The sequence below is a fragment of the Scomber scombrus genome, chromosome 1, assembly GCF_963691925.1.
Source record: "Scomber scombrus chromosome 1, fScoSco1.1, whole genome shotgun sequence".
In the NCBI taxonomy this organism is placed as follows: domain Eukaryota; kingdom Metazoa; phylum Chordata; class Actinopteri; order Scombriformes; family Scombridae; genus Scomber; species Scomber scombrus.
In genome coordinates this window covers 35,121,215-35,137,779 of record NC_084970.1, presented here as the reverse complement: position 1 = coordinate 35,137,779, position 16,565 = coordinate 35,121,215, and the positions used below count along the sequence as shown (strand labels likewise).

At 41.5% G+C, this 16,565-nt stretch overlaps 1 protein-coding gene across 1 annotated transcript; it reads left to right on the top strand.

Moving 5' to 3' along the window:
* The first annotated feature begins 2,684 nt into the window (after positions 1-2,684).
* On the top strand, positions 2,685-12,169 carry LOC133996714 (potassium voltage-gated channel subfamily G member 4-like). Its single transcript, XM_062436370.1, has 2 exons — positions 2,685-3,443; positions 11,327-12,169. Exons 1-2 carry the CDS (start codon positions 2,685-2,687, stop codon positions 12,167-12,169), a joined length of 1,602 nt encoding a protein of 533 aa, XP_062292354.1.
* Positions 12,170-16,565: the final 4,396 nt, after the last annotated feature.

The following is a 16,565-nucleotide window of genomic DNA, read 5'->3' as shown; positions in this document are numbered from 1 at the left end:
GAAAGAAGGACAGTGGAAAGAAGGAAGGGAGGAAGGACAGAAGGAAGGAAGGAAGAAAGGAACAGTCAAAACAAACGGGGTCAATTTGACCCGGGAGGACGACACAAAGGTTAATCTTATGGAAAAAAGACATTTAACAATCACTATTTTATAGTCCAGGGGAACATTTTATAGAATATGATGAATACAACAATGTTTTTATGCTGATTTTTGAAATTTCTTTAATAAATACAGTCAAACTTGTACATTTGCATATATAAAAATGTGTACAGTGGTTCACATTGGGAAAAGTCCGGCTAAAAGAAATGTGTAAGGGTTATAATCTTGTTTCAGGACGTCTGGTTGAAAAGAAACTGAACTGACTTTAAGTCGTACAGTCGAAGGAGCTTCTTTCAGCCGGCTGGCGGGTTTCAGACGTTTTTTTAACCTCTCTGGGTTGATCACACCAGGATGTTACTCCAGAGCTGTTGACAGTTTTTAAGGTCACACAGCACTCGTGAGAGTCGTCATAGTCACATGAATCCAGGCGTGTGAAGCCAGCTGAGCAGCGTGTCAAGGCTCAACGTTGAGTGCCAAGGTCTTTTTTTTTTCTCCTAGTGTGAATAGTTTGACTTTAACAAGCAATTAAAAAAGCACATAGATGCAGACACATGGAAACAGGCTGCTCAACACAATTACATTCAGGACGCTGGATTTAATTTGAGTGGATGTAATCTCAAATGTCAACATATTGTATTTGTTTGTTTTGAAATTATCACTCAATTAATTAGTGAAGCAATTTGTGCTTGTGGCCAAACACAATACAGTCAAATTAAACATTTCCGCCAGAGTCCACTATTAAAAAAAAGACACCTGCAACTACAAACACAGTCAGTTATCACGCTCTGCATCATGCATTTTTAAATCATGAAGGTTTACAGGAAAGGGAAACATCCTTATTTACCATAGACTGTATATAAAATGGACGTAACATCCGTGACGTCACCCATTGGTTTGTGGACTGCTGCTTGGAAGCGAATAGTTTCGGATCTGAGCAGCGCCATCTTGAAAATTTAAAAACACGGATTCTACTTATATGGGCATCAGGAGGAGCATGAGGCGCCCTCCTGAACCTGTGAACCAATCAACCTGTCAATCACGACGTAGCCACGCCCTAATGCATACCCTGCTTTATCGTCACATATAAAATCAGGGAGGCCAAAATGTCCCAAATGAACATCATACTGCATTGAAGAAGGCTTTAAACTAGCGATTGAGACCATAAACACATTTTGAAAACGTTTACTGAGGTTAGAAATCAAGTGAGAAGTTGGTGAATTCTCCATTGACTTGTATAGAGACGGAAGTCCTTTTGACACCAAAACGGTCGCCCCCTGGTGGCCTTTTGATAGAATGCAGTTTTAAGTTACTTCCGCGTTGGCCTCATTTCAGAGGACCAGAACTCCCCGCCTGGGTTCAGGTCATCAGGGTCAACAGCTATATAGAGTTGGGTGTCGTCTGCAAAGCCATGACATTTAACACTGTAACATATACAGATTGAACAGGTGTGAACCGAGGAAAGGACCCTGTGGAATGTCTGTTTATGCTGAGAGGCTTTGAAATGAGACAGAAAAGTTTGCATTTACAGAAAAAAACACTTTTTATTAACACATATTTATTTTCTCTACTTATTTTTGTAAATGTAAGGTACAGTACTGGGAAACAAAACTGAAGTTTGGGAAAATGGGGTTAATAATACTGATATTTCTGTGGAACCTATGAAGTAATAATGTATTTCACAGTTACATATGCTGCCAAAACAGCAGTGGTACAGTAAAAAAGGTTCGTTGGGTTATTGCAGAATGACAGATATGGGTTATGTTCCCAAAATGATGATATAGGTTAGTTAGTTTTGGGTTATGAAGCTCAAAGAAAAGGAACACAAATTGTGAACTGATGAGACTTGTTGAACATTTAGAAAGTACAGCTATGTACATATATGTTCTATGTTCTCCACTAACCCTTTCTTCTGAGTCTCAAGATATGTTTCCAAAGTCATTACCTTACTGTACCCCTGCAGTTTTGGTAGCATAATATAACATTATATGATAATTACTTCATAGTTTCCACAGAATAACAATGTTGTTAGCAACATTTTGCCCAAACTTCCTTTTTGTTTCCCAGCACTGCACTCCACAGGTACCCATTATTTACACAAAATGCATCCTCAAAATGCCTCCCTTGTTCCCCATAAGTCCCGTTTCCATTAAGGAAGTTCTGGGTAAAATTTAGGAGGCGGGAACTTTACAGGAACGTCCTCTCAATCGGTCCTCTCAACCGGTGTGTCTCCATTGCAAAGTAGGAGCTTGATAGGACCCACTGGCGGTTCCTGCTATGGAGACACGCGCCAACGTTCATGGCCCCATAAAAATTACCCCAAACTTCCTGCAGTGGAAACGGTCCTAAAGTAATGTTTTCTTCCAGTTTACATACATTTAGGTAGCAGTAGGATACCTGATTCATACAACAATTAAGCTGTAAATCGTGAGTTATATTATCAAGCGTTACCAAAAAACACAATTTCATAGGACTTCATGTAAAGAAGACTGACTTTTTCTTTTTTTGTCATCACAGATTTTTCTTAATCTCCTGTGAAGTGGACGTAAAGTTACCTCTTTCATCCCGTCACACATCCTGAAGCCAGCATGCCCATCATCAGCAATGCCAACCATGACTTCAGCACCTACTCCGTCAGCAGTGATGACAGCAGCCTCGACCGCTTCTTCACTGAGATCCCGGAGACTGAAACCATCAAGGGTGTGTACTTCCAGCGTGCCCAGCTGCTCCGTGACCCCAAGGCATCGTACGTGGTCGACCACACGCTGCAGGTTCTCATCAACGTTGGGGGCAACCGCTACACTTTCCCCTGGAGCACCTTGGAGCAGTTCCCTCAGAGCCGACTGGGACGCCTACGCTCCTGCAACACACCCGAGGAGATCGCGCGCCTCTGCGACGACTACGACGAGACGTGCCAGGAGTACTTCTTCGACCGTAACCCGACGGCCTTCAGGGTCATCCTCAACTTCCTGGCTGCAGGCAAACTACGTCTGCTGCGAGAACTGTGTGCTGTGTCGCTACACGATGAGCTGGACTACTGGGGCGTCGACCCGGGCCACATGGAACGATGTTGCCGCCGCCGTATGAACACCCGTGTGGACGAGGTGGCTGAGCGAGAGCGCAAAGAGGAGGAGTGGAGACAGAAGAGGGTGATACTCAAGCAAACCCCCACAGAGACTGAAAAAGGTTACCGCAGGGTGATCTGGATGCTACGAGAGGTGGTGGAAAACCCTCACTCAGGGCTGGCTGGGAAAATGTTCGCCTGCCTCTCTGTGATCATGGTGATGGTCACTGTAATCAGCCTGTGCATCAGCACCATGCCGGACCTCAGAGATGAAGAGACCAGAGTGAGTATGAAGCATTACACCTTTTTTTACACACATGCAGCAGTTTCTGAATGTGTACCAGAGAAGTTTAGATGTTGTACACCAGTGAGAAAAAATCCAATCTCCTAAAGTTTGTGTAACGATTGTACTTAAAGTCCCAGTCCACTCAAAAATATAGGAGACATCTTGCATTCAGCAGTTAAAATGTTTTAAATGGGAGCAACCTCATAGCCGAGTGGTTACAGTGAAAGCCACATATCTGCATATATCCCTGGTTAGAGTCCGGAAAGGGTCCTTTTTTTTGCATATCAAACCAATTTCTCTTTCTCCTCTTGTATCCTGTTTCCTGTTCCTGTCCAATAAATGCAAACAAACAGCAAAAAATAATACAATAATACAACCCCCCCCCCTAAAGCACTTTTCTATCAAACGATCTATCTACTAGTTAAGTTGTTTATTTTAATTGGATAATCATTTTAAGTGTTTCATCTTTTTAACCTTCGTGTCGTCCTCCCGGGTCAAATTGACCCCGTCTGTTTTAACTGTTCCTTCTTTCCTTCCTTCCGTCTGTCCTTCCTCCCTCCTTTTCTCTTTCTTTCCTTCCTCTCTCTTTCCTCCCTTCCTTCTTTCCTTCCTCCTTCACCCTTCCCTCCTTCATTTCCTTCCTTCCTTCCTTCTTTCTTTCCTTCTTTCCTTCCTTCCTTCCTTTCCCTTCCTCCCTTCCTTCTTTCTTCCCTCCCTCCTTCTCTCTTTCTTTCCTCGCCCCTACCTACCTTCCTCCCTTCCTTCTTTCCTCTGTCCTTCTTTCGTTCCTTCCTTCCTCTTTTCCTTTCTCCCTCCCTCCCTCATTCCTCCATCTCTCCCACCTTCCTTCCTTCTTTCCTTCCTTCCTTCCTTCCCTTCCTCCCTTCCTTCTTTCTTCCCTCCCTCCTTCTCTCTTTCTTTCCTCCCCCCTACCTTCCTCCCTTCCTCTTTTCCTTTCTCCCTCCCTCCCTCGTTCCTTCTTTCCTCCCGCCTATCTTCCTCCCTTCCTCTTTTCCTTTCTCCCTCCCTCCCTCCCTCCCTCCCTCCCTCGTTCCTTCCTTCCTTCCTTCCTTCCTTCCTTCCTTCCTTCCTTCCTTCCTTCCTTCCTTCCTCCCTCCCTTGACCTCGAGGACAACAGGAGGGTTAAACTGAATCTCCAGTGATAGCTAGTCGACTGATTGAGACTTTAAGCTCCTGTATGGAAACAACAATTCAGAAATGTACTGAGGTACTTCAGCGTGTAGAGTCTGATAGTAAAATTAAACTAAAAGTATCTCAAATTTGATATTGATTTCTTAGCTTCACTTAGAGTCGATGAAGAGAGAAGCCAACGCTGCTTTTCCTTGTTAGAAAGAAAACGAGCTTCAGATGAGCTGCAGCTTCTTGCTGAGAGGGAAGAGTGAAATAAATTACAATAATCTGAGCCGTCAAACACAAATGCATGGATTAATTTTTCAGCAGGTTCAAAAGATAAAATATGTCTGTCTGCAGTATCTCGTTTTAACCGGGGAAAATGTGATTGCAGTATTATCGTGTTAATATGATTAGAAAAATAATAACTAAGCACACAGTGTATGAAAATGTAAAAGCAATTATGAGACAATTAATCATTGTAACTTTCCGCTTTTCCATTATGGGATCGATGCAGTTTATCTTATTTTAATTATAACATGTATGGTTGTTATTTGCAGCTTTTTCAATAAAGTCCCATAAAGCAGTAATGCAGAAGATTATTAATCACAGTGAAGAATGAAATGTTTACCCAGTATAAAACATTTTAGATAATTAAAAATAGACAAATATTGATTCTAATACATAGATTCATGGTGAAACAGTGTAGGGGGATTGTTTTTGCTCGTGTTCGTTGCTGATTGTGCAACTAATTGTCAGTTTGAAGAGTCTGAACTGGGCTGATTGTGTTTCTAAACTGGAGCTGCTGGATCGATTTCTCTCCTGATGTATTAGTGCAGCCGGTCGCACTTAATCAGGACGAGAGGAGATAAAAAGCAACGAGCCTCTTCAGTCCAGTTCAGAAGGATGAACACATTAAATTATCTTGTTTAAATGTTTAAAAGACTAATTTTCCATTTCTTTGTCTTCTTAGTCTCAGTTCTGGGTCCAACAGACCGTTTAAAGTTGAATGATGGTCAATTAATTTAACCTTTGTGTCGTCCTCCCGGGTCAAATTGACCCCGTCTGGTTTGACTGTTCCTTCTTTCCGTCTGTCCTTCCTCCCTCCCTCCTTCTCTCTCTCTTTCCTCCCTTCATTCTTTCATTCCTCCATCCCCCTTTCTTCATTCCTTCTGTCCTTCCTCCCTCCCTCCTTCTTTCCTTCCCTCCTTTCTTCTCTCTTTTTTTCCTCCCCATTACCTTCCTTCTTTCCTCTGTCTTTCCTTCCTTCCTTCCTTCCTTCCTTCCTTCCTTCCTTCCTTCCTTCCTTCCTTCCTTCCTTCCTTCTTTTCTCACTCCCTCCTTCTGGCTTTCTTTCCTCCCCATTACCTTCCTTCTTTCCGTCTGTCCTTCCTCCCTCTCTCTTTCCTCCCTTCATTCTTTCCTTCCTCCATCCCCCTTTCTTCCTTCCTTCTGTCCTTCCTCCCTCCCTCCTTCTTTCCTTCCCTCCTTCCTTCTCTTTTTCTTTCCTCCCCATTACCTTCCTTCTTTCCTCTGTCCTTCTTTCCTTCCTTCCTTCCTCCCTTCCTTCTTTCCTTCCTTCCTTTCCTTCCTCCCTTTCTTCTTTCATTTCCTCCCTTCCTTCCTTCCTCCCTCCTTTCCTTTCTTCTTCCTCCCTCCCTTCGTTGACTCAAGGACAACAGGAGGGTTAAGGAAGTTTGGACAGCAGAAGAAAGTTTAATATCAGTCACAGTCAATTACAGGTTCTGTAATAAGGGTTAAATAAAGTGATATTAATATATAATTATGTTATTACATTTGTAAAGGATTTTATTTTACCTAACCAATAACATAATAACGTATTACATTATTGGTTAGGTAAAAGAAAATCCATTGGCTTTATTGGTTTTAAAACGGGCAAAATGATTATTATATTACTGGCTGCTACAGGGCAGTATGTATAATATACTGTTTGAGTTTGTGGTAGGCTTTAGATTATATGATTTTAAACACAGCTACTGTTCAAGCCTGGAAGTCCCCTGCAGAAAAAAACTTAAAAACAATTTAATGATATTGCCTTGATTCAGTAATTCTGTCCTCCCCATTTAAGGATTTGTGATTTCAATTTAATAATTTGAGCTCTGGATTAAATTGTACTCACGCCCTCATGCTATGTTCTCACCCTTTTTACACCCTCACTGTGGATCAACATGATTTATAGGATTTATTCTTAAGTTTTACTTTTAGTTTTAGATTAGAGTAAGATATATGGGTTGGTTTTTTTTGCTTTGGCTTTTAAGTACAACACTGTTAAATCTGAGGTTTCTTAAAAAAAGAGAACTTAAGAGATAATTTTGCAAACCTGACTTGAAACAAACAAGTTTTACCCGCTTTTAATTCAACACACATCTGTACATCAAGACGTGGCGTTACAGTGAAAATGTCTTCTTCGTCACTTCCAAGCGGGGAGTTTCGGTCCTCTGAAATGAGGCCAACGCGGAAGTAACTTAAAACTGTATTCTATCAAAAGGCCACCAGGGGGCGACCGTTTTGGTGTCAAAAGGACTTCCGTCTCTATACAAGTCAATGGAGAATTCACCAACTTCTCACTTGATTTCTAACCTCAGTAAACATTTGTAAAATGTGTTTATGGTCTCAATCGCTAGTTTAAAGCCTTCTTCAATGCAGTATGATGTTCATTTGGGACATTTTGGCCTCCCTGATTTTATATTTGACGATAAAGCAGGGTATGCATTAGGGCGTGGCTACGTCGTGATTGACAGGTTGATTGGTTCACAGGTTCAGGAGGGCGCCTCTTGCTCCTCCTGATGCCCATATAAGTAGAATCCGTGTTTTTATTTTTCCCAGCATGCACCAGAAATTTTCAAGATGGCGCTGCTCGGATCCGATACTATTGGCCTCCGAGCAGCAGTCCACAAACCAATGGGTGACGTCATGGATGTTGCGTCCATTTCTTATATACAGTCTATGATCACTTCCTTCAAACTTCAGAATAACTGGATGCGTATGATGACATATACAAGAAGGGAACAGACACAATAGATAGATTGATACTTTATTGATCCTTCACAGAAAAATTGCCTCACATAGAAACACATCTCTAACTATCAAATGGACAAAAAAAAAGTTGTACGAATAAAACAAATATGTATCTATATGTATAACAAATAATAAAATATTCTGTGTGCAAAAAGTACCAGTAAAAGTGCACTGCAGTCTCTAAAACATATCTAAAACCTGTGTAAACAGCACAGAGTCTACAATAAAACCACAGACCTTACTTCACTTAGTAAAAATGATTAATTAGAGCTCTCTCTTTTCTCTCCGTTGCCCCTCCTGCCCTCCGTACATTTCTTACTCCTTTGCTCTTGCTGATGGTAAACTATGATTAATGGCTGTTTGGAAGGAGCCTATTGAACAGTGCATTAGTACAGCGGAGTACATGTACTGACTCTGCCAGCTTCGCTTTGCTGCCTGGTTTGAGACCCAAATTACCTTCAGTCGCTGTGGCAGCCAGTTTGAAAGAAGCAGCCTCGTATACGCAGCTAATTGTTGACATTATGTAGTAAGCAAACAACATGTTGGAAAGCAGAAAAGTTCAAATGAAGTTCAAGCTCCTCTTTCCCTTAATTCCTCCAGTTTGAACAAAATGGACTCGATTAAAAGTGTTGTTTTTTAAACTTGTGGAAACTTGCCCATTAAGCCTTTTTCTCCTTAGCAAATATAAAGACACTAATTATAAGCCAGCGCTTTACAAAGTTATAATTTTATCTTTTTGTGTTGCCCCATCATGAGAGCAATGTTTTCTTGTTGCTGTTGATATTCAGTCAGCTCTGAGATGGATATTGACTCTCCAGGTTACAACTATGAAGCCAAATCTGGGTCGTTAGTTTTCTTCATTTGAAAAAAGAGATTTGAAACTGAAAGTCCAAGTTTTGATATTGAATTTTGAAAAATACAACAATGCATTTAAAAAAAAAAAAAAGTCTGATTTTCTTTTGATTAGTTTTAATATAGTTTAAAAAAAAATTAATTTCTGGAATTATTTTGAATAAACTGTTTATTTTTTCATCCAAATGTTTTTCTTTTTACGGATTTAAAACTCATCTTTTCGTTTTCAAATCTTTTTTTTCTTCCAATTTCGGGTAAATTTTTTTTCAGTTTCACCTTGATATTAATTTGGGGACGTGGTATGAAGCCAGAGGGGTGTGAAATAATGATCGACAGGGGAGCGTGTCTATGTTCCCACAGCCCTATGTTCCCACAGCTCTATGTTCTCACAGCCCTATGTTCCCACAGCCCTATGTTCCCACAGCTCTATGTTCCCACAGCCCTATGTTCCCACAGCTCTATGTCTCCACAGCTCTATGTCTCCACAGCTCTATGTTCCCACAGCCCACAGCTCTATGTTCTCACAGCTCTATGTTCCCACAGCCGTATGTTCCCACATCCCTGTTCCCATAGCTCTATGTTCCCACATCCCTATGTTCCCACATCCCTATGTTCCCACAGCCCTATGTTCCCACAGCCCTATGTTCCCACAGCTCTATGTTCCCACAGCCCTATGTTCCCACAGCACCTATGTTCCCACATCCCTATGTTCCCACAGCCCTATGTTCCCACAGCTCTATGTTCCCACAGCCCTATGTTCCCACAGCCCTATGTTCCCACAGCTCTATGTTCCCACAGCTCTATGTTCCCACAGCTCTATGTTCCCACAGCCCTATGTTCTCACAGCTCTATGTTCCCACAGCTCTATGTTCCCACAGCTCTATGTTCCCACAGCTCTATGTTCCCACATCCCTATGTTCCCACATCCCTATGTTCCCACAGCCCTATGTTCCCACAGCCCTATGTTCCCACAGCTCTATGTTCCCACAGCCCTATGTTCCCACAGCACCTATGTTCCCACATCCCTATGTCTCCACAGCTCTATGTTCCCACAGCTCTATGTTCCCACAGCTCTATGTCTCCACAGCTCTATGTCTCCACAGCTCTATGTCTCCACAGCTCTATGTTCCCACAGCTCTATGTCTCCACAGCTCTATGTTCCCACAGCTCTATGTTCCCACAGCCCTATGTTCCCACAGCCCTATGTTCCCACAGCTCTATGTCTCCACAGCTCTATGTTCCCACAGCCCTATGTTCCCACAGCTCTATGTTCCCACAGCTCTATGTTCCCACAGCCCTATGTTCTCACAGCTCTATGTTCCCACAGCTCTATGTTGCCGAAAAGATTCACGTACCGTACTTGGACGAGTATGGGGAAAATTTTGGGGGGTGAATGTAATGGATGCAATTGTAAAATATAACCCTAACCCTAACCCTAACCCTGTGGGAAAATAGGGGCCTAATTAAAAAAAAAGAGTCTAATGTGGGAACATAGAGCTGACCCCATCGACAGCATAACAATGAAGGAGAGCTCTCCTCTTTCACGAAAACTAATGGCCCAGATTTGGCTCCATATTAACTTGCATATTTAAACCAAAATCAAATTGTGCTCTGTAAAAAAATGTGTTTAATTCACAGAGGGAAACACATGCCTCTAAAATTATGTCAAGATAAACTGTGTGTGGAAGACAGGTGGTTGTTTTACTGAGAGAGCACGGCTGTTTTTGTCCTTAAAAACCCTCCAAACACATTCTGCACAGTGAAGTGAACATTTTACTGTCAGCAAACTGGCACATTGAGGGAGAGACATTTAAAAAAGAATAGAGGGCACAAAATATAAGATATTAAGGCTTCATATAAGTAATTATATGTGAGTATTGTTGTGAGGAAAGGTTATTTTATTTTAGTCGGCCAGCTCGTGTGAAGCAGATTATTATTTAAATGCAGAACATGTTCAGCGGTAGTGTTTGCTGTCTGGGGCTCTGATGAGGTCAGAGCTTCAGACGCTGAGAGCCGCTTCACGAATATAAAACATTCACGGATTAAAAATTCATACAGTAGTATTTGCAGTTTGAGGTGTCCTGTCAGTAGTTACAGTGAGGAGAGAATGTGAAGCGCTTGTGCACATATTCATTCATGCATATATGTTTGTGTATAAACATGCATGTCTTAAACAAAGACAAAACTGAAATACTTATTTTTGGTGCACAAGCTCAGAGACAGACAATTGCAGCACATCTCAATTGTCTGTCTCTAGAGAGGAAATCTACAGCAAGAAATCTGGGAATAATAATGGACAGTACAAGCAGATTAGATTACTGTAATGGCCTTTTCACCGGCCTTCCAACATCCAGTATTCACAGGTTACAGCTAATTCAAAATGCAGCCGCACGTATTCTCACTGGAACTAAAAAAATATCAACACATCACTCCCGTTCTTAAATCTTTGCACTGGTTGCCCATCAGGACCAGAATTGATTTTAAAGTCTTCCTCCTGGTTTATAAAGCTTTAAATGGCCTCGCACCTCAGTACATCACAGACATGCTCATCAGTTACACACCAGCAAGAACCCTCAGATCCACAGGCAGCAGAAATGTAGTTATTCCTCTCACAAAAACTAAGGAAGGGGAGGCAGCTTTCTGTGTTTATGCCCCATTACATTTGCACTGTGTTGTTAGTTATTTTATTATGATTATTTGTTGTGAAGCACATTGAGTTTACCTTGTGTATGAAATGTGCTTTATAAATAAAATTTGATTGATTGATTAACATAACAGAAAATCACAAAAAAGCTCAATATATATATGTAAAGATTGTTGGAGTGTCCCTTTAAAGTTGCTCGTCTCTGTGTCTGCAGGGCGAGTGCTCCCAGAAGTGTCAGAGCATGTTCGTGGTGGAGTCCATCTGCGTTGCCTGGTTCACCTTGGAGTTCATGCTGCGATTTGTCAACGCCCAGAGCAAGCTGGCCTTCGCTCGCGGCCCCCTCAACATCATCGACGCCATCGCCATCCTGCCGTACTACGTGTCCCTGGTGGTCGACGTCAAAGATCCGTCACAGGAGGACGTCATCATGGGTGCCGGCAGAGGCTATCTGGACAAACTGAGCCTGATCCTGCGGCTGCTGCGTGCTCTGCGCATCCTGTACGTGATGCGGCTGGCTCGCCACTCTCTGGGCTTGCAGACTCTGGGGATGACCATGCAGCGCAGCATGAGGGAGTTCGGCCTGCTGCTGCTGTTCGTCTGCGTGGCCGTCACTCTCTTCTCACCTCTGGTCCATCTCGCTGAGAGCGAACTGGCGCCGTTTGCAGCCACGCAACCCCAGCACAGCTTCAGCAGCGTCCCGGCCTCTTACTGGTGGGCCATCATCTCTATGACGACGGTGGGATACGGCGACATGGTGCCGCGCAGCATCCCAGGACAGATAGTCGCGCTGACCAGCATCCTGAGTGGGATTCTCATCATGGCGTTCCCCGCCACTTCCATCTTCCACACCTTCTCCCGCTCCTATCAGGAGCTCAAGCAGGAGTACGAGAGGCTGTGGAAGGAGGAGAGAGGCGAGGAGATGGCCGCTGAGTCGGAGGAGAGTTGCTCCAAACTCAACTTGTCCCCACATGAGCTCACATCTGTGTTCAGAGAGGAAAAAGAGTGTCTGATGTTAAACAAGAGTCCTCAATCCACACTTCCATCTACAGCTTTCTAATGGACTCGGAGTCAGACACATTCAACTACTTACTTTATCATATAGAAGTTCATTTAGACTCAAAGGACTGTTATAATGTGGACACTATATTACACATTCAACCTTTAAGTTCCTGTGTATTCATGCTCTGGATTCATGCTGTTACCCTATCTGGTACTTATAAGGTCATTTTCAGCTTTTTCAGCAAATACAGGCTAAACTTTTAAACCATGAAGAACTTTTTACAGCACTCAAAGTACACACGTACATCTCGATGTAGTTTAGGGGGTAGATTCGTGTCGTCCTCCCAGGTCAAATTGACCCCATCTGTTTTGACTGTTCCTTCCTCCCTTCCTTCTGTCCTTCCTTCCTTCCTCCCTCCCTCCTTCTCTCTTTCTTTCCTTCATTCCTTCCTTTCCTTCCTCTCTTCCTTCTTTCCTCCCTCCCTCCTTCTCTCTTTCTTTCCTCCCCCCTAGCTTCCTTCCTCCCTTCCTCTTTTCCTTTCTCCCTCCCTCCCTCCTTCTCTCTTTCTTTCGTCCCTCCTGTCTTCCTTCCTTCCTCCCTCCCTCCTTTCCTTCCTTCTTCCTCCCTTCCTTCTTTCGTCCCTCCTTTCCTTCCTTCCTCCTCCCTTCCTTCCGTCCTCCCTCTTTTCCTTCCTTCCTCCTCCTTTCCTTCCTTCCTTCTTCCTCCCTTCATCCTTCTTCCTCCCTTCCTTTCTTCCTCCATCTTTTCCTTCCTTCTTCCTCCTTTCCTTCCTTCCTCCCTCTTTTCCTTCCTTCTTCCTCCCTTCCATCCTTCCTTCCTCCCTCCTTTCCTTACTTGACTCGAGGACAACAGGAGGGTTAATACAAAAAAAAAAATTGGCGTCAGAAGATCAATTTCACACAATCCTGTTAACAGGGTTAGGGTTTGGGTTTGTCTGCTTATTGTTTTTCCTGTGGTTCTGATTTCTACCAATCAGCTGACTCAGATTTTTAGATGTTCGGAGCGTTCCTTAAACGCACCATGGAGGAGAGAGCTTTTAAAAAATGACTTTCTCTTGCAGCTTCTTGCGTAACTATGAGGATCGATAATTTCAACAAACACAAAACAGTGATAACAGTGATGAACTCTCTTCACTGTGACAGATTACGCAGCGCAATCACTTGTCATGTCTGTGAAAGTTTATTTTTATTGACATGAATGGAAATGAATGGCTGCCTGAAGACTGGAAAGTCATTTTAAAAAAATAAATCGATCTTTAACGTGCAGATCAATCTTATACTCTGATGTCTTGTAGCTCCTGTTTTTGTCTAACTTCCAAATGTTTTCCAAAATGAAATAATAACTTTTTTTTCATCTTTCATCTTTTATGCTCTCAAACCTCCTGAACATTTGCTGACTGACTGTTTTGGGGGAATTTTTACTTGCTGCATATCAATAGAGTGACAATCAGACCCTCAAATCTGTGTATAAATTAAATACTGTGCAATGTAACTATTAATAAATGCATAAATGTGAGAATCATGTATGTATGTATGTAGGGCTGCAAAGTGACAATTATTCTCATTATTGTTTAATCTGCAGAATGTCAGAAAATAGGGAGAAATACTGGTTTTGTCGAACCCATGGTGTCGTCTTCAGTCTTCAGTCTTCAGTCTTCAGTCTAATATTTGAGAAGCTGCTTATATTTGTCAATTTTCTTTTAAAAAAATGACAAAAATGATTATTCAATTATCAAAATAGTCGCTGATCCATTTTCTGTCAATCATCTATTCGATTAATCATCACAGTTTTAATACTTTTGCTTTAACGAACATGCTGAGTTTCTGTTGTGGGACATTTTTAGTATTTTCATTATTCCCTTTTTTTGACTCTGAATGACAGAACTCCTAGTCTAGACTTTTTGCTTAATGCTAAACTGAACATTTATCATTTTGTGTGCACTGGCGCTTAATGTGTGCACACAAATAGTTTAATTTATCACACAGTTTAGCGTTCTGTGCACTTGGTTTAACAGTTACAGAAGAGAAAAAAGAGTTCGGTCTCCACCTGCACGATGTGAAAAATGAGATTAACTAAATTTTAAAAGACAGTCCAAACAGATGACTACAGACACTTGTGTTAGATTGCTGTGTCATAACACTGTTAAACAAGATTTATATTTCATTACATTTGGAAAGGAACATTTTGACTCTTTGTCAGCCACAGAGGACTTTACCATTAAACCATGTTACTAAAAAAAAACATAATTAAGTTTCAACTTGAAGCTTTTTTGTCTGCGTAATATATTTGATGCGAGTTGGTAACAGATACTAAAACCTGTTTATTCAGGTTGTGAGTTTGCCAAAAAAAGTCATAAATCTCTCAAGAGGACATCCACACAGTTACTGTTATGTAAGCCGAATTAAACATTGTAAAAACTGTGAAACACACAGAGGACTGACTGACTGCTTTTAATAACACTGCTGCTGTTAAAGCTCAAGTACACCTCGTGCAGAATGTTTTAATGGGAGGACTGTGACTGTACATTCAAGTCCAGCTGTGTTGAAACAGAAATAAATCCCTAATTGGAAGTAACATGACTAGAACACTTATGTCACCAAAGATATGTAATGTCGTTTTATATACACTGAACAAAAATATGACGCAACACTTTTGTTTTTGCTCCCATTTTTCATGAGCTGAACTCAAAGATCTAAAACAGTGGTCTCCAACCCTGCTCCTGGAGAGCTACTGCCCTGCATGTTTTAGGTATCTCCCCACTCTAACACACATGATTCTAATAATGAACTTGTTATCAAGCCCATTGACAAGTTTCCGCTGCATGATAACGAGTTAATTATTAGAATCAGGTGTGTTAGAGTGGGGAGATACCTAAAACATGCAGGGCAGTAGCTCTCCAGGAGCAGGGTTGGAGACCACTGATCTAAAACATTGTCTATATACACAAAAGACCTATTTCTCTCATATATTGTTCACAAATCTGTCTAAATCTGTGTTAGTGAGCACTTCTCCTCTGCTGAGATAATCCATCCCACCTCACAGGTGTGGCATATCAAGATGCTGATTAGACAGCATGAATATTGCACAGGTGTGCCTTAGGCTGGCCACAATAAAAGGCCACTCTGAAATGTGCAGTTTTGCCTAACCCTAACCCATCCCCATCCCCATCCCCATCCCCATCCCAATCCTCATCCCCATCTCCATCTCCTTCTCCTTCGCATAGAGTTAATCAGGTTGTTGATTGTGGCCTGTGTAATGTTGGTCGACTCCTCTTTCAATGGCTGTGTGAAGTTCCTGGATATTGTTAACTGGCGACAATCAACAACCTGATCAACTCAACTATGCGAAGCAGATGGGTTAGTAGGGTTAGGCAAATGGTGGTCACACCAGATACTGACTGGTTTTCTGACCCCCCCAGACCCCCTCAATAAAGCAAAACTGCACATTTCAGAGTGGCCTTTTATTGTGGCCAGCTTAAGGCACACCTGTGCAATATTCATGCTGTCTAATCAGCATCTTGATATGCCACAACTGTGAGGTGGGATGGATTATCTCGGCAAAGGAGAAGTGCTCACTAACACAGATTTAGACAGATTTGTGAACAATATTTGAGAGAAATCGGTCTTTTGTGTATATAAACAATGTTTTAGATCTTTGAGTTCAGCTCATGAAAAATGGGAGCAAAAACAAAAGTGTTGCGTTTATATTTTTGTTCAGTGTATATATATATATTTTACATATTTACATTTTTAACAGTAACGTTGAAATAAATGAATCCTAATTTTAACCCTCTAAAGCCTGAACCGTCAAATAATCAGCAGAAATGAGAAATTACTGTTTACTGGATAAATAACACTTTACATATATGAAGTTTTGTTTGGTATCATATTTGACACATCTGGAATTTTTTATTTTCAAAGCATTTTTTTTAACAAAGAAAAACCTATTAAATACAACATTTTTAAGCCCTTATAGGTCCTGCATATAGCTCATATCACCACCTACTCAATGTTTAGTATTTTAGTTTTTCTTTCAAACAAACAATAACATACAGAATATAACATGTTTAAGCCCTTAAAGGTCCTTCATAGAGCTCATATCACCCACAACATGAAATAATAAAGTAACAGCTGACAGATTTACAGATAAATGAGCTTCTATACCTGCTGTTTCTAATCTGATACTCACATTTTCAACAGGAATTAACCATAAAATAAGCTACAAAATATTTAGTAATTCAACATTGCATCAATCCAGTAACTATTCCTATTGAAGTATCAGTAACTATTTGAATGTTTTTCAACAGGCCCCCTGGTGGTTTATCTGTGTACTACATGTATCTGATCATATACATCAGGTTTTTACATTGATGATGGAGAGCTCTCTAAAACTCATGGATCAAATATGATTCACTTGGTGTTACAGGGTTAAA

Bases quoted from the DNA above. Each gene is read 5' to 3' on its own strand.
- LOC133996714 (XM_062436370.1), top strand. From the start codon at position 2,685: ATGCCCATCATCAGCAATGCCAACCATGACTTCAGCACCTACTCCGTC. The intron at 3,444-11,326 runs GTGAGTATGAAG...CTGTGTCTGCAG, and splicing joins TCAGAGATGAAGAGACCAGA to GGCGAGTGCTCCCAGAAGTG.